General features: G+C 44.7%; 2 protein-coding genes across 2 annotated transcripts in view; both read left to right on the top strand.

Moving 5' to 3' along the window:
* The window catches only part of PKD2L1 (polycystin 2 like 1, transient receptor potential cation channel), a 43618-nt gene extending 38580 nt beyond the window's left edge, over nucleotides 1-5038 (top strand). Inside the window, 7 exon segments of the mRNA XM_005698393.3 lie at nucleotides 151-271; nucleotides 1146-1244; nucleotides 1446-1567; nucleotides 2877-3003; nucleotides 4135-4256; nucleotides 4505-4628; nucleotides 4937-5038. Of these exon segments, the coding sequence (XP_005698450.3) occupies nucleotides 151-271; nucleotides 1146-1244; nucleotides 1446-1567; nucleotides 2877-3003; nucleotides 4135-4256; nucleotides 4505-4628; nucleotides 4937-5038 (817 nt within the window).
* On the top strand, nucleotides 7388-16055 carry BLOC1S2 (biogenesis of lysosomal organelles complex 1 subunit 2). Its single transcript, XM_013975173.2, has 5 exons — nucleotides 7388-7479; nucleotides 7857-7973; nucleotides 13059-13178; nucleotides 13877-13981; nucleotides 15569-16055. Exons 1-5 carry the CDS (start codon nucleotides 7425-7427, stop codon nucleotides 15598-15600), a joined length of 429 nt encoding a protein of 142 aa, XP_013830627.1. The 5' UTR covers nucleotides 7388-7424; the 3' UTR covers nucleotides 15601-16055.

The raw sequence follows: 18244 nt of genomic DNA on the forward strand, positions 1-18244 counted from the left end.
AGTGTGTGTACTCAGCATCTCTGACCCTGTTCTGTCTGCATCAGATTGGGTCAGGGATCTGAGTTCACTGAAGAGCAGTAGGGAGGGAAGTGGGATGGCGTCAAGGTTATGGCTGAGCTCAGGGTGAAGCCCCCCGTCATGACGTCTCAGCTTCACTCAGTTCCGGATCATCCTTGGGGACTTTGACTACAATGCTATTGACAACGCCAACCGCATCCTGGGACCTGTTTACTTTGTCACCTACGTCTTCTTCGTCTTCTTTGTGCTCCTGGTGAGGGTCCCACTGAGGGATGGGGATTTGGGAACATGAGGAGTGGAGATGTGAATGTCCTGCAGGGTGGGGTTTTGCACCCCCCCCACCCAGGTTCTACACTAATAATTAGGGTGGATTTCTCAAACCAAGGATGGAGAGATGGGGGGCAAGGAGAACCTCTGCATTTTCTGAAGGTTGGCCAGTGTGTGGTCAGCACGGTTAGGCAGTTTGCAGGGTATAAAGGAAGCTGCAGGCTCCCTCCCTAAAATCAAACCTCTGTCCTCCAAGGATGGAAAGAGAAGAAAGGCTACCTCATGGGGAGAAGAGCCTGCCCTTGGAAGCTTTTCTGCCTATTTTCTAAGACCCCCTTTCCCCTGGGGCTCTTTGGCTCTTTCCACTACCATTGTTTTGTATTTGCTCTCTCTCCCTGCCAACCATGAAAGATCTGTGTTTGATTTTTGTTAGAAAAGCCAGCAGGTTTCTTTATTTGATTGGTGAACAGGGATACAGATATGGATTTGGGGATAGATGGCGAAGAGAGCACAATTTTACTCTCACCTTGGAAAGTTTCTGGCTTCAGTGACAAGCAGACCCTTCCATGAAGGGAGCCTGTGGCATATGTTGGGGCATCTTCGTGGCCAGATTACTGCAGCAGTAAGGGAGGACATCAGGTTGATGAGGGGGCATGACTCCCACCCCCACCCCCATAACAGAATTGTGCTGAAAGGCTGGGCTCTGGGGACCCTGAGATGTGGGGTTTAGTGGGCTGCAGAGATGGGGCTGGAGGCATCGGCCTTTTGGGAACATATGTTGGGACCTTCATAGGGTCCGTGGGCTTGACGCTGTCAGTGGATCTGGAAGTGCGGACTCTGGTCCCTGCTTTCTCCTTCAGAACATGTTCCTGGCCATCATCAATGACACATACTCAGAGGTAAAGGAGGAGCTGGCTGGACAAAAGGATGAGCTACAGCTTTCAGACCTCCTGAGACAGGTGACTACTCAGTCTCTTTGAGCCGCACATGTGCATCAGGGCCCAGGTCAAGGCTCTGTGTCCTGGTCTGTGCCTCATGGGTTAGGGGCCTGTGCCTTCAGCTTATCCCTGGGATCCTGTCACCCTGTGAGTGCAGGTGGGGACAAGAGATGAGGAGGAGGTTGCAGGTGGGAACCAGGCCTGTTTCTTTTCCCTGTCCAGGGTTACAAGAAGACCCTACGGAGGCTGCGTCTGAGGAAGGAGCAGGTTTCAGATGTGCAGAAGGTCCTGCAGGCTGGGGAGCAGGAGATTCAGTTCAAGGACTTCACCAACACCTTGAGGGAGTGAGCAAGCAGAGATCCAACCTTTTCTGACATTGATCTATAAGTCCTTGACCCTCAAGCATATGCCCTTTGCCTATAACCCTCCAATCTTGGCCCATGGGCCTCTGACCTTGTTTTATAGGCCTTTAACCTTGTCTTATAGGTCTCTTATCCTGACCTTCAGAACTGTGCCCCTGGTTTAAAGGACTCTGATCATGTTCTATTCTGGACCTTGTTGAACAACCCTTAGCACTAGTGTAATACCATGATTCCCTAATCATTGTATACATCCCTCACTCCCACAAAACTCTGAGCTTAATTCTATGCTCCCTCACAAACACAGGATTATTTCCTTAGCCATCCTCTCCCTGCTTCTCAGTTAAACATATTAACAAACATTGATCAGATATATTGCGAGTACCAGCTGTGGGCCAGGCATATAATTAAATGAGATAATCTTTGTCTTTCAGGAATTCACAGACATGTAAGCAAATAAACAGAAATCACAGAACAGTGATTCTGTTCCACAACAGAAATAACTAAAAGTGAGGGAACATGGAGGTATAAACGCACATACAAAGGCAAAGAGGTCTGGAACTGAGCCACATACACAGGAGTAATAAGTAACTGAGCATTGTAAGGCATTACATGAAAGGTTGGGCAAAGCAGGCGAGGCGGAGAAATGGGCTAAGGCCACATTCGGAAAAGCCCTGAATACCACTTCTCTATCCAAAGAATAGGGTGCCCAGGAGAAGTTTTAAGCAGGGAAGGAGTATAGTTAGTCTTGTACTCTTTTTTTGGGGGGGGTGGGGTGGGGGTAGGGGAGAGACATGCAATGCAGCTTTTGGGATTTTAGTTCCCTGACCAGGGATCAAAACTGGGCCCTTGGCAGTGAAAGTTCAGAGTCCTAACCACTGGACCGCCAGGGAATTCCATAGGCTTGTACTTTAGAAAGCTTAATTACATAGTTGCATTATGAAGGATAGATTTCAGGGGTAGGGGATGAAGGCAAGGCCACAGGGCAGTGGGTAGGGAACAGGTAGAGGGTGGGTTATTTGGAGGCTAAAAGATTTTGAAATAATTCTTTTAGGAGATTCTGAGGACCTGAACTTAGTCAGCAGGAGTCAGGGAAGGAAGAAATAGATTCAAGGGATTCGGTGAAGGGTTTCAAATCACTAGACCTTGACATCCTGGCTGTCTCATGTGGCCCTCTTTGTCCCTAGAGAGCAAGACTCTTGCCAGAGTCTAGCAAAAAAAAGTGAGGAGTCCATAATGGAGAGCTCACAGCCATGGCAGGTCAGAGGTCATTTCATCCCCCTGTTCTCTTCAGGCTGGAGCACACAGAGCATGAGATGACCAAGCTCACGGCTGCCTTCACCAGGTTTGACCAAGATGGGAATGGCGTCCTAGATGAGAAGGAGCAGAACGAGAAACGGCAGAAGCTGGAGGGGGAGAGGGTGAGCCCAGACGGCTGGTGGAGAGGCTGCAAGGAAACTGCTCATTCTCCTCTTCCTGCAGTACACCCAGAACACAAACCAACTTGGAAATCCTCCAATGGATGGGCGGGAAAGAGCTCTCTAGAATAGTGGTTCTCAAACTGCTGCGCAGTAGAACCCCCTGGTTCTAGGAGTTTTAAAACATCCTCATGCTCAGGCCACACACTCCAGACCAGAATCTCTGGGGGAGTCAGTGGGGGTCAGCCATCATTTGTTTCAGTGTGGTTCTGCCAGAATTGGACACTGGCTGATTTTTTTTAAATTAATGTATTTATTCATAGCTGTACTGGATCTCTGTTGCGGGCTTTCTCTAGTTGTGGTGTGTAGGCTTCTCACTGCGGTGGCTTCTCTTCTTGTAGAGCATGGGCTCTAGGACACGTGAGCTTAAGTAGCTGTCATACGTGGGCTCAGTAGTTGCAGCTCCCGGGCTCTAGAGCACAGGCTCAGTGGTTGTGGTGCGTGGGCTTAGCTGGTCCCTGGCATAGTGGGATCTTCCCCTATCAGGGACTGGATCCACGTCTCCTGCATTGCCAGGTGGATTCTTTACCGTTGAACCACCAGGGAAGCCTCATCAGTCATTTTTAAAGCTCCCCAGGTGACTCCGGTGCATAGCCAAGGTTGATCATCATTGCTCTAAAACACAGCCTCAGGAGAAAAGGACCAATTGCCGAGGAATCTCTGACAATTCCTTCAGAGCACTTGTCTTCTCCTTGGAGTTCTCAAACTCTGACCCTTAGCTGCCCCTCCTATGCCTCTTCATCCCTAGCCTGCATAGACCAAAAAGCCAAGGGCTAAAGGAGCAGTGCCAGGACACTGTCCCTCCTCTCCCTCAACAGAGCTGGCTTCTAGTGAGTGCCTCATTCATCAGTGCTTCAAGGAGCTTGTGTTTTGTTTCCTGGGGAGATGATTCTCTCCCAGAGGTTAGGCCAGCTTTGTGTCCAGCACCACCACTCTGATTCTGTTGTCTCTAGAGTTTATAGCAATAACTATAGCCAAAGGCCTGGTCCTGAGAGCCCATTAGAGCAAGTGATGGAGCAGGAGCTGATGACTTCCCAGAGTCAACTTCTCCCTGACCTCTGACTTCCTGATCAGGTGGCCGTCCATGCTGAGATTGAGAACTTGGGCTGGTCCATTGTGAGGAGCCCACCAGGCGAGTCGAGTCCAAAGCAGGCTGCCAAAGCAGGTGGCTGGGTTTCGGGAGAAGAATTCTACACGTACGTGCAACCAGGGGGCCCAGAGCTGACTCTGTTTATGTTGTTCTACCTTGAGCTTCTTTTCACAACCTTCCAACTCCCTATCCTACTCCAGGGAAAACCCCTGTCCCCCTTTAATTCTCCCAGCACCACTGGGCCTTATGTTCTTCCCATCCAGGCACCCCCTGTTCTGTACCCCCTTCCCTGGAATCACCCAGCTCTCCAGACACACATTTCTGCTCCTTTGGTCTCTCTCAAATCCTGCACAGGCTCACAAGGAGAGTTTTGCAGCTGGAGACTGTCCTGGAAGGAGTCATGACCCAGGTTGATGCCATGGGCTCAAAGCTGACGATGGTGGAGAGAAAGGGGTGGCTGGCTCCTCTTCCGGGCACAGTGAGTGGTCCTTCACCTGGCTCTTCTTGGCTCCCCACAGCTGATCTCTACCATCTATTCCACTCAGCGGATGGAGGCAAAACATTTTTGAAAGACCAGCATTTCATTCTCCTGGGGCAACATGTTGCCAGTAGTCAGTCTGTCAGTGGAGGTCAGAGGGTGGAAAGAAGAACTGAAGTTGGTTTCTCTGGCCTGAGGGTGGCCTTAGCCTCCAGGAGAGGGTCAGGGGTTGGAGAAACAGATCCAGGTAAAAGGAAAGTGGGACACACTCCTCCTCCAAGTGACCTGTCCTTCTTTTCTTCCAACAGGGGGAACAAGGCATTTGGGAGCACCTGCAGGCAGCCCCAGCTGTGACTCCAGCCCCCTGGGGACTCTAGGGCAGGCAGGAGAGTAGTGGGGAGGGGTCCTAAAGCTTCAGATGGCAGGTTCTTCTGGCACCGCCTCCCGGGAAGCTCCCCCAGCACACGCCCTCCACCTCTAGGGCATTGGGTGTTACCACTGCTGCTGCCAAGCCCCACCCTGTGCCTGGCCTTTGGAGCCAAGGTTTCTGTGTGTAGCTGTGTAGGTCTATGAAATATTTCCTGCCGGGCCTCTCACCCCCATGTGCTCTGAATTCTGCTGTGATAATTTTTTTTTTAAGTCAAAAACAATAAAGGAAAGAAGGGTAATAACTTTCCTGAGCATCTGGATAGCCATGATTTGTGAAAAAAGTAGAAGCTGAGAGAAGAGCAATATTTAGATGTCTTCTTACTTGCCAGTGAACCTTTTCCTCTGTGTGTCTTGAGGACAACTGCCGGCAACCATGGGGTTCACTTCTTCCCCACTGGGATTCCCTGTGAAAGAGAAGGGGAAGCCAGAGAGGAGGGGACACTTTCTTGCGTGGGGAGAGTACACTATTGAAGAGGAGTTGGATTGGTGACCTCCCTCAACCTTCCCCAGCAAAGTCCAGGAAGGCTCAGTGGCAAGCCTGCCTCCAGACATGCCACTATACAGGGATGGGGGTGTAAACCAGAACAGAGCTGAAGCCTGAGGAGAAGCTGGCCAAGAAACGACCTCAGGATTCTAGGATCTTTGGATAAAATGTGGGGGACTCTGATTCTCTCCTTCCACAGGACACTGTGGGTTTGCCTGGTGATTATCAATAAAAAAAAATCCTTAGGAAAACCAGGACTTTGCACTTGCTTTGGGGATGGCAGGAGAAAGAAGAGGGGCTGGAACTGTGACCCATCCTTGTATTAATACTAGGGCTGGAGAAAACTCACCCTCCTGGGAAGCATAGAGCTGGGGCAGTGACAATGTGAAGAAGCTGGGCTTCCCCAGGAGTCCTGAAGGAAAACCTTCTGACTCGTAGGAATGGTTTGAAATGGTGGACACTATGATTGTCCTATTGGAGGAAGTGGAGGTGGTAATCTAGGGTGTTCTGGTCCTTAGAGTGAAGAGAGTAAGGGGTGTGTGTGTGTTTGTGTGTGTTTCTGTGTGGGCAGTGAGAGTGCAGATGGAGAATAAGCAGAGATAAGACAAAAAAGCTCCTACACCAAGATTTCGGGTGTATAGGCCTGCATCTTGACACCTGCTATATATCCCCTCTCTCTTCCCTTGTGATCTTTATTCCTCCCTCATTTTACACATTCCACTGCTCCCCACTTTCTTTTTTCATCCATTCCCTTCACCCATCCCTGTTCTTCCATCCCATCAAATACATTCTATTTGTATTTGAAACAGCTGAATGCAATTAAGAACACCAGACTGTATCCTCAGTTCTGAAAAATTATAACTGGACTTCCCTGGTGGTTAAGACTCTGTACTCCCAATGTGGACACACGTCTTCCATCCTCTACACGGTTGGGGGAACTAAGATCCCACATGCCAGGTGGTGTGACCAGAAAAAAAATATTATGATCTAAGCTTTCTTCAAGAAAGGTTATAGCAACGGAAGAGAAACAGGTGCCAGTCTGCAGTCTGAAAAAAAAGGCCCAGTGAGTTGACCTTAATCTAGGACATCAGAAGTGAAGGGAAGTGAAAGTCGCTCAGTCCTGTCCGACTCTCTGCGACCCCATGGACTATACAGTCCATGGAATTCTCCAGGCCTGAACACTGGAGTGGGTAGCCTTTCCCTTCTCCAGGGGATCTTCCCAACCCAGGGGTCAAAATCAGGTCTCCCGCATTGAGGGTGGATTCTTAACCAGCTGAACCACAAGGGAAGCCCAAGAATACTGGAGTGGGTAGCTATCCCTTCTCCAGGGGAACTTCCCGATCCAGGAACCAGGGTCTCCTGCATTGCAGGCGGATTCTTTGCCAACTGAGCTATCAGGGAAGCAGAAGAGAGAGTATTTTGGCTCAGGTATAACGGCCTGAAGGCTTCCCAGAGCCTGGATGAGACTATCTTCAAAAGCATGGATTTCCTGAACAGTCTTTCAGCGACTAATACCGGCCAGAGTGAGGATTCTCTGGGGAGGGGCTAACTTGTCTCTTTACCACTTATAGTCAGCAGGCTACATTGGGCCATCCCAGAGGTCGTGGGTCTTACTAGGCTAGCGATACTTCCAGGGAGTGGCCGCGGGATTGAGTGCATCCCTCGTTCCAGATGTAGGACCCTTTGTAGCGCATTGACTCACGAAGACTATTTTAGCTTTATATTTGGCTTAGTGCTTACGCTTGGTTATTATTCATTACTTGAGACATAACTTAGCCCACAAGCGCAGAACCACAGGGCATTGAACCCAGGGCGGGGAGGGCGGGGCACGCCCAGCGCGCATGCGCCGCACCTCACAACCGGAAGCAGCGCGGGGGCAGGGCATGGCGGCGGCGGCCGAGGGTGTCCCCGCGATCCACCGCGAGGAGCCAGTTCGAGGTATGCGGAGTGGACGGGGATAAAGTGTCCGGTGGGGAGGCCTGAGTCTCCGGGTACGGGCCCGAGATGCCGGGGCTCACCTGGCGGGAGCGGGCAGATCGGAGGGGCGCGCCTGTGTGTGCGCGTGTTTGTCCTGTCAGAGCAACTGAGAAAGAGTGGCCCCGAGGTCAAGTGTGGGCTGAGGCCGGTGCAAGGGAGCAGAGGCATGAGGCAGAGGCGGGTAAGGCAGGAACGAAGCGAGGGACTGGGAATTACGGATATGAGAACGCAGCGGATTTGATGGAATGAGGTCAGGTGGAGGGGTGTGCGGAGAAGCTGCTGTGTCCGGATTAGGACCGGGGCAGGGCGGGGCACTTACTCATTCTCCTTTAATTCAGATGATGTCGCTGTGGAGACTGCTGAGGAAGCAAAGGAGCCTGCTGAGGCTGACATAAATGAGCTCTGCCGGGACATGTTCTCCAAAATGGCAACTTACCTGACTGGGGAGCTGACGGGTGAGGCGCGGTCCGGATGGATGCGGGTAGTGCCGGGCACCACCCGCTGGAGTGGTTTGGCGTTTGGCACCCGCAAACCCGTGAGGTGCTTTAGCAGCGTCAGCGTGCGGCTCCCTCCCTAACCCCATAAACCTAAAAACATGCCTGTTGAAAGTTTGGGGAGGTTAAGAAAGTGTAGGAAAGAAGTCCCTCCCTTCCCTGGAGAAATTCAGTAACTACTTTCAGAAACACAGGATAAACAGCAAGGTCCTACTATGTAGCACAGAGAACTATATTTAATGTCCTATGATAAACCATAATGGAAAAGAATGTAAGGAAAAAAGAATGTGTGTGTGTGTGTATATATATATATGGCTGAGTCACTTTGCTGTACAGCAGTAATTACAGCATTGTAAATCAACTGTACTTCAAAAAAAAAAAAGTTTGGTGCAGAAACACGTAAGAATACTTAATACAACCCTGCAGGTCTCCATAGGGTAGACTGAGCCTGAGAAAACGAAAAAGAATTCATCACGAAGTGCTTCCTTGGGGGAAGTGTATTTTGAAAGGGGTTGTAAAGAATATAAGAATTCATCGGCAGATAAGTGGGAAATGACTAGTGAGTGAGATGGTATAAGCAAGCTGTTTGGCTAAAGAGATGTACTTATTAGGTTAAAGGGAAATGGGGAGTGATCAGCAAAATTTGGGGTCTATTAGGTTGGTCTGAGGATTTGATGACCCACTCTTTGAGACATGATTAATTTTTTGGTCCAGTGTGTATTTCCCAGTGAAGCATGACCCATGTGTGGAGGAAGATCCAAAAAATGAAGTCCAGGTCAAGTGTAGTTTTTCATAAGGGTCTGTTATATTGTTTCACTTCCCCAGGAAGTTGCTGTGAGCTAAATTTGTGAACCAGAATGTATGAGAAAATGCTTGATGTAGAATAGGAGGGGTTGTGAGTCTCCAACAGCCTATTTATTTGTTTTTTTATTTTTGAGCAAGAGAAACCAAGCAACAAAATCTAGATTTGATTTTATTTTATTTTTGGCTTTTCTTTAAAAATTCCAAAGACTTGGCAGTGCTCCCATTCTTGCAAGGCTCTAATTGACTAGAGTTGGGCATTGTCTCCTTTAAATGGACCAGCATGGTGCAGTTTGTCCCCACTATTCCCTGTTTTCTCCCTTTTACTGAGACCCGATGTCAGTTGCCATTTATTACTCTTCTTATATTGTTTTTTAGTAGTGGTACAGAAATGGTTTTCTGTACCAATGTCTATCAAAATTGATAAAGTAAATTATAGACTAAGACTAAGAAGATCATACTGTTCCAAGAAATGAGAGTGTATTTCTTTGTAGAAGTGAATAATCTTGTGTTTAATATGCAAACACCTGGCTTGCTTCACTCATTTGCATAATATTGCTGGCTCCTGGGTATTTGAGTGTGTCACTGTTATTTGAAAGAGACAAGTCTGATAGCAGTGAGAGTGTGGATATGGAGGAGAGAGGGAATAACAACATTTCAGATGAGAAGATATGGTCTGTGACAGAGTGATGGTAAAAGGAGTGGAGAGAGGAGCATGGACCCAAGATCATTACGGAAGTGGAATTTATAAGACTTGTTGAAGTGGATATTGAGGGATGGGAGCAGCTAAAGACATGTCTGAGGTTTTAAGCCAGTGGCGCCATCAGCCAAAATAGGCAAGTTGGAAAGAGGAACCATGTTTAGTGTGAAAATAACATTTTCAGCTTGGGCTTTGCTGATTTTAGGTATTACTGGGATACTCGGGTGACTGTTACCAAGACATTCAGGTGACCTGAATATGTGAGTCCAGAGCTCAGAGTGATCAGAGCAGGAAAAACAGATTTGGGAGTCACCTGCCTAGTAGTGTGAGTTTAGGACGTGTAGGAAGAGGTTGCCAAGGAAGACCTTAGAGGCAGATAAGAAGACCTGGACTGAAATCTCAGGGAATGCCTGTATTGGGCAATTAGCTTTTATTAACAGGACTTAAAGTACCTAGATTTACAAATGATTATTATAAAATTAATTTAAAGTGGATTATAATTTCCCTATGATTGTCATTCTTATCTATACAGATACTTTTTTGAGTTTGAAACTCAAAAACTCTGGGAGTGCCATAGGAATGTGCCACCTATGTAAACATCAGCCATGAGTCACAGCTGAGGAGGAGCTGAGACCTGATAGTTAAGGGAGTTGGATGAGAAGAGATCTGGCATAGACACTCAAAAAGAGCAGTTAGATTAGAAAATGCTGTAGCAGCCAAGGAAAGGAGCAGTTCATGGAGAGAGGGAGAGCAGTAATGCCAGATACTATGGAGAGGCCCAGGAGGATAATAACTTAGAAAAGGCCAAGGATTTGGTAATTAGGAGAGCACTGACAACCTTGGAGCATGTGATTTCTCTGGGTGTGATTTCTCTGTCTCTGGGGACAGAGACCAGACAGGAACGGTTTATACCAGAGAGTGGTGGTGAGGAGGAAGCAGTGAGTGTAAGTTACTCCTTCAAAAGGGTTAACAGTGAAGCTCCTTTGCTTTACTGAGCAAATGATGTAGGTGTAGAATAGAGGGAGTGCTTTGGGGCTGGAGGAAACTGGAATATAGATAGAGAGGAAGATGCCAGGATGGAGAGAGAATTTGGAAAGGCAAGAGAAAGGAGATGGTTGAAGAGAAGCTCTGAAGAGGTAGAAGGATTGGGATCAGGCACACAGGAGGAGAAGGAGCTGTCTTGGCAAGAATAGGAACACTTCTGCCTCTTGAGAATATATTAAGGTACAGAGAAGTGTAGAAGTGAGGCAGAAAGATTGAGGCAGTTTATGTAAGTGGGCTTGACTTTCGGGAAAGTTGGAGTAAAGGCCATTTGCTTTGAGTAGGGATGGGGAAGGGAACCAACAATGTGAGAAGCAGGCAAATAGTTTGGAAAAGTCAGTGCCTAAAATGGAATACAGAATCACAAGTAGTAAATGAGTTACTAAGAAGCGTTGAGGTCCTAGTTGACTTTATATATATTTTGATATATATATGTATCTTTTCCCCATCTCTTCTACATTTATTTGCAAAGCTGTTTCTTTTCCTTATTTTATTTTCGATTGATGGTAATTGCTTTACTATGTTGTGTTATCTTCTGCCATACAACAGTGTGAATCAGCTCTAAGTATTCATATGTTCCATCCCTCTTGAACCTTCCCCTCCCCCTCACCCCCAGGTTGTCACAGAGCACTGGGTTGAAGTTCCCTATGTTACAGCAACGTCCCACTAGCTATCTGTTTTATGTATGGTAATGTTTATATCTCAGTGCTGCTCTCTCAATTTGTCCCACCTCTCCTTCCCCCATGTGTCCACAAGTCTGTTTTCTATGTCTCTATTCCTGGCCTACAAATAGGTTCATCAGTACGATTTTTCTAGATTCCGTATGTATGTGTCAATAAACACTATTTGTTCTTCTCTTTCTGACTTAACTTCACTCTGTATAACAGGCTCTAGGTTCATCTGTCTCAATAGGACTGACTCAAGCTCATTCCTTTTTATGGCTGAGTAATATTCCATTATATATATATGTACCACAACTTCTTTATCCCTTCATCTGTCGGTGGACATCTAAGTTGCTTCCATTTCTTGGCTATTGCAAATAGTGTTGTAATGTACATTAGGGTCAGTTCAGTTCAGTTCAGTCGCTCAGTCGTGTCTGACTCTTTGCAACCCCATGAATTGCAGCACGCCAGGCCTCCCTGTCCATCACCAACTCACGGAGTTCACCCAAACTCATGTCCATCGAGTCGGTGATGCCGTCCAGCCATCTCATCCTCTGTCATCCCCTTCTCCTCCTGCCCCCAATCCCTCCCAGCATCAGGGTCTTTTCAAACAAGTCAGCTCTTCGCATCAGGTGGCCAAAGTGTCTTTTTGAATTATGCTTTTCTCAGGGTATATCCCCAGTAGTGGGATTGCTGGGTCATATGGTAGTTTTATTCTTTGTTTTTTAAGGAATCTCAATACTGTTCTCCGTAGTGGCAGTATCAAGTTACATTCGCACCAACAGTGCAAGGGGGTTCCCTTTTTTCCACATCCTCTGCAGCATTTATTGTTTGTAGAGCTTTTAGAAGTTATTGTCTTATTTAGCTTTGGCCGTGCTGTCTTCCCTGCTGCATGGGCTTTTCTCTAGCTGTGGCGAGTGGCGCTGCTCTCTCGTTGCAGGGCACGGGCTTCTCATTGTAGTGGCTTCTCTTTGTTGTGGAGCATGGGCTCTAGGGCAGTCGGGCTTCAGTAGTTGCAGCGTACAGGCTCAGAGTTGCTCACGGGCTTAGTTGCTCTGCAGCATGTAGGATCTTCCTGGTTCAGGCGTTGAACCCCTTTCTCTTATATTGACAGGTGGACTCTTTACTACTGAACCACCAAGGGAGCCCCATTTGTAGATTTTTTTTTTTTGATGATGGCCATTTTGACCAGTGTTGAGGTGATAACCTCACTGTAGTTTGATTTGCATTTCTCTAGTAATGAGCAATGTTGAGCTTTTTTTCACATGTTTATTAGCCATCTATATGTATCTGTATTTATGGTACAATCTGCCCAGTTATATGATGTCATATTAGGGAGACCAAGACTGCTTCACCTCCCTTTTTCTGGTACATGAGTTTATCTTTTCCCTTTCTAACTACAGTCCTAAAGCTTCTGGATTTTATTTGGTTTAGTTTGCCAGTTGTTGCCTGAATTCCTACTTAGACATTTAGAATACATATGTGTGTGCATAAGTTGCTTCACTCGTATCCTACTCTTTGCGACGCTATGGACTGTAGCCCTCCAGGCTTCTCTGTCCATGGGATTCTCCAGGCAAGAATACTGGAGTGGGTGATCTTCCCAACCCAGGGATCAAACCCACGGCTCCTGCAGCTCCTGCACTGCAGGCAGATTCTTTACTGCTGAGCCACCAGGGAAGCCCTGGAGTACATAGGCTGAGTATAAACATCATAGATCAGAAATGGCCTGCTTCTTTGACATTCCCTAGATCCTGCCTTGAACTGCCATTTGGTTGTTAATTCCACATTCTAGTCATCTACACAAATCCTAAAGGTATCACATCTTCTGTGTTTGTTTTAAAGCCACCAGTGAAGACTATAAGCTCCTGGAAAATATGAATAAACTAACCAGCCTGAAGTATCTTGAAATGAAAGATATTGCTATAAACATTAGTAGAAACTTAAAGGATTTAAACCAGAAGTGTAAGTAATAATTTTACAATTAAACGTGTTTGTTTGTACTTAATGTTCTTTTGTGCTTGGGCCAGTGGAGAAGGGAAGGGAGCATGGTCTCTGTCCTCAGGTAGCTCATTTTCTAAAAGTGAATTACAAAGTTAAAGTGAATTTTTTCCACTCTGAGGATTAGTGTGCTTTGGTGGTATGGTTATTTCTGCTTCTGAATCTTGATTTGATCCATTTATTTCCGGAAAAATGGGGCAGAGGAAAAGTGGCCAGATTCTAGTGAATTAACGATGAAATCCGTAAAGGACTACTTTATAAACAGAAAACCATAACATATATAATCATAAAATGCTGCTTTAGTTAGCAGAATATATTTTCCTGTTGACTTATATTTGTGTTCCCTGTCTATAGGGCCCTCCTTCTTGGTCTGGGAGTACCTAAGAAACTGAGTCAGTAATGGAAAGATTGCTTGAGGAGCAAGGAATTTAAGAGAGGAAAACTAGTAGATGAGAGGGACTTAACTTTGTTCAGGTCACCAGTCATACCTGATTAGCTCGCTGCTGTCTTCTAAGGCATGTGTCTGCCGGTGATCAGAATCCTGTCGCTCCACCTACTGTGTCTTAGGCAGAGCTGAAGAGACAGTAGCATGGTTACTTTCCACCTTTTTCTGCATTCCTTGCTGATGCTGTATAAACCCTGGTCTGTCTTTGTTTTTAAAGATGCTGGACTGCAGCCTTATCTGGATCAGATCAATGTAATTGAGGAGCAAGTAGCAGCTCTTGAGCAGGCAGCCTACAAGTTGGATGCATATTCAAAAAAACTGGGTAACCATTTTTTTTTGTTTTGATTTGATAAGAGCACCCTCCTGCCAGTATGACCTTATATGATAGTTAACATTTACAGTATGCCTACAGTGATCTATTTTAATCTCATAATTCGTCTGGAGAGTAACTTTTTATGACTAGTAGTAATAAAATAACATTTCCTGAGTGCTTAATAATATATCAGGCACTGTTCTTAATATTTTGTGCCTATTATTTTTTTTATCCTTTAATCTCTGAGGTAAGTACATGATTTTTAGCCCCATTCTGTTGAAGAGGAAGCTGTGGTTGAAGGAGTTATAACTGGCTTAAGGACAGCAGAGTTGCACAGTGAAAGTGCTTAAGGACACAAAGTTAGTATATAGAAGAGCTGCATTCCAAAGTATGATTGATTTCAAAGCTCAAGCTTTTAATTGTGGTTCAGCAGGCTGAAGCATCTTTAATAATGTAGATACACATCTCAGAAACAGAGTAGACAGTCCAATCAAGGCTTTCTTAAGGGGTTACTTTTCCTTTAATGAAGAAACTGGTACTAGTGTTGATGCCTTGCTACCTGACTGGCTCTTATAGCCATGAGTAAAAATAACACAGTTGTTAAAAAAACAAAAACAAAAACAAAAACAGTTGTTTTTACCCTAGATATAATTTACATGTTATTTTTAATCATTGACAATTGTTGACTACTTCAAGCGATTGGTTTGTAGCAGACTGAGATTTGACATGGGTGGTAGTTAACGTCCATAATTAAATTTACTAAATGGTGACTGTGAACTTTAGAAAGCATTGTGCCAGATGCTTTCAGGGTTTTAAAGAAAGAGGGAATCTGTAACATTAAGGGGTTTACTTGATGGTCTTTTAAATTCCAGTATCTTTCAAAATTGTTTTCCTAGTGTGTATGAGGGATAGGAATAAGAAAATAGAAGGGGAAACGTACTTGAGATTTTAGTCTGACTCTCAGAGGGTGCCTGGGACAGAGCCTGGAGGGGCAAGTGCTTCCTGTGCTTTTCTAAGGCTCCTGGTGGCTCAAGTGCTAATAGGTTTGCTTAACCCTGGTAGAGTGTCTGAGCAGGTGCTGTTGACAGGGCTAGAATGTAGGGAACTCATGTTAGATTCTTGGTTATGTGTGTGGATATTTTGTGGATATTTGACTCCTTAAGTTGTGCACACTGGTTATATTTGGACAGGTATCCAAATATCTGTCCGTAGCTAATATGATAGTTAGCATTTATGGTGTTCCCGTAATTTGGATACAGTTTGGACAACTACAAGGACTGAAGTTAATAGATATTTTTTTAATGTAATAGACATTTTTTAATTTGCCTGGAAATGCTAACTAAAGAGTATCTTTGTAAGAGCTGATTTTGTTTTTTTATGTTTTAATTTTTGGCCACATTGCACGGGCATGTGGGATCTTAGTTCCCCGACCAGGGATCAAACCTGCACCCTCTCTGCATTGGGAAGTGAAATCTTAATCACTGGACCCGGCGGGGAGTCTTTTTTATTTTTTTCTTTCTTTCTCCCTCTCTCTCTTTTTTTTATAAGAGCCAATTTTAAAAGATATAACTCTTCCTCTCCCTCTCCCCACTGCAGAAGCCAAGTACAAGAAGCTGGAGAAGCGATGAAAGACTACTGTGGAGACAAAGTCTTTTTTAATGTGGTTAAGAATGTTTTATAATACCTGAATCTTGAGGTTGATGAATTGTCAAAACTCCTCAAAAGGCATCTATGCTGGTCGTCCCAGAAACATCGCAACATTGGAGTGAACTGGAGAACTGTGGCTATCCCTGGAGGAACTTCTTTTGAGGCAGAATCCTCAGAAACTCAACACTTATAACTCCTTACCTTTTACTTGAATGCTTCATCATCCATTCAGGACAGAGAGTTTCTCAAAGTTCAGATAAACCTGGGCCTGCCAGTAGAATCAAATGAGAGGACCTCTTTTCCCTGGTAGCAGTTGATTACTATATTATTTTCTTAAATGGTTGGTTTTTGAGTTACTGTGTAAAAGGTGGTTTTTTTCTATCAAGGATGTAATGTATTGCTAACAAGATTCTAAATTAAAAAAGGAAAACAAAACGGTCTTGTTCTTGTCAGTTTATTACCTTGTGAATGTCACTAATTTACTTTTCCATACATTGCAAATAACAGAAAATCTTAAAACCGTCTCAGGCCAGGTCTTCTAGACTGAACAGAAACAGTGAAAGGAGTGTCATTGCGATAGCTTGGTGTATGTGATGGGCCCCTCTGTCTCCTCTTTATGAGTCAGATGGCTAGAGATGGATGACATCTTGGCATGTGTGCTCTCTTTTGGAAATATAACAGGATGTGTATGTGTGTGTATGTTAGGTGGGCAGGTGGGGCTGCCACCCAGGCCACTACTCAATAAGTAAAGCATTTTATAAAATATCTTCCTACTTGTGTCTGCAGTGTCAGGGGAGCTTCCAGGAACCTGACTGTATTCCTTTCAGACTAAAGACATCAGAGGATACTAACTAACCAGTCTAGTTTGGAAGACAGTCAATTATATCCAGAGTTGGGTATCAGCTGTTATGAAGGTGTCTGAGGTCCCCAATTCCATTTCCAAAAGAGTTCTTAACTCTGTAATTTCCCACCATTTAAGTTCTAGAAGTCCACCATGATCCTCTGCTTCTCTGAACTATTGTTGTGGTCTCTCCTCATCTTAACTATGCCTCTAACCTGTAGTCTATGCTGCTGGCAGATCAGTCTTTCTAACATGTAAACTGGCCACATTACTCCTGCTTGGAATTGTTTCATGACTTCTCATGCTGTCTTTGAAAAAGCCAGATTTTTTTTTTTTTAAACTTAGAAACCAACATTACTTTTGTGTTTCTGAGGAAGTAGTCAAATGTAATTCCGTTTGGTTCTTAATTAAACTTTCTGTAACTGTTTTTCATATAAGATTTGAAGCATTTGGCCAGATACACACCCTGACACAAACTAGTATTTAGAAATTGATATCAATATATAGAGGCAACAATTAAAATACCATAATTTTAATCTTTCATTCTATTAATGTATTACATTTATTGATTTGTGTGTGTTGAACCATCTTTGTGGGCTTCCCTTGTGGCTCAGCTGGTAAAGAATCTGCGTGCAATGCAGGAGACCTGGGTTTGATCCCTAGGTTGGGAAGATCCCCTGGAGAAGGGAAAGGCTACCCACTCCAGTATTCTGGCCTGGAGAATTCCATGGACTGGGTTGCAAAGAGTCAGACAACTGAGCGACTTTCACAACAACACAACCACCATCTTTGTATCCCAGGATAAATCCCACTTGATCATGTGTATGAGTCTTAATGTGCTATTGAATTTGGTTTGCAAGTATTCTGTTAAGCTTACATCTATATTCATCAAGGATATTGGCCTGCAGTTTTTTTTGTAGTATCCTAATCTGGCTTTGGTATCAGGGTAATACTCACCTCATGAGTTTAGGAGTGTTCCCTCTTCAGATTTTTGGGAAGAGTTTGAGAAAAATTGGTATTCTTTTTTAGTAGAATTCACCAGTGAAACCATCTGATCCTGGGCTTTTCTTTGTTGGGAGATTTTGATTACTGATTCAAACTCTTTACCCTTTATTGATTTGTTCAGATTTTTCCATTTCTTCCTGACTCAATCTTGGTAAGTCATGTTTCTAGGAATTTATCCATTTCTTCAGATTGTCCAATTTGTTGGCAGATAGTTGCTTATACAGTCTTTGTATTTCAGTAGACTTCCCCTTTCATTAACTTTATTTATTTGAGACCTATCTCTTTTTGTCTTGGTTAGCCCAGCTAAAGGTTTGTCAATTTTATCTTCTCTAAAACCAACTTAATTTCATTGATCTTTTCTAGTGTTCTCCTGCTCTCTAATTTATTTCTACTCTATTTTTTCCTGCTTTCTGCTAACTTTGGGCTTAGTTTGTTTGTCTTTTTCTAGTTCCTTGAGGTGTAATGTTAGGCTTTTTGAGATCTCTCTTTTTTCTTGATATAGGCATTTATAGCTGTAAACTTCCCTCTTATTTTGCAACATCCATAAATTTTGGTATGTTGTGTTTCCAGTTTCATGTTTCATTTGATTTTCCTTTTGATTTCTGTTTTTGTTCTTTTGTTGTTCAAGAGTATGGTTTTCATGCATTTGTGAATTTCCAATTTTTCTCCTGTTACTGGATTCTAGTTTTGTGACACTGTATTTAGAAAAGATACTTGATATAGTTTCTATCATTTTGAATTTGTTGAGACTTGCAGCCAAATACATGATCTATCTTGGA

This window comes from Capra hircus, chromosome 26, assembly GCF_001704415.2.
Source record: "Capra hircus breed San Clemente chromosome 26, ASM170441v1, whole genome shotgun sequence".
Lineage (NCBI taxonomy): Eukaryota > Metazoa > Chordata > Mammalia > Artiodactyla > Bovidae > Capra > Capra hircus.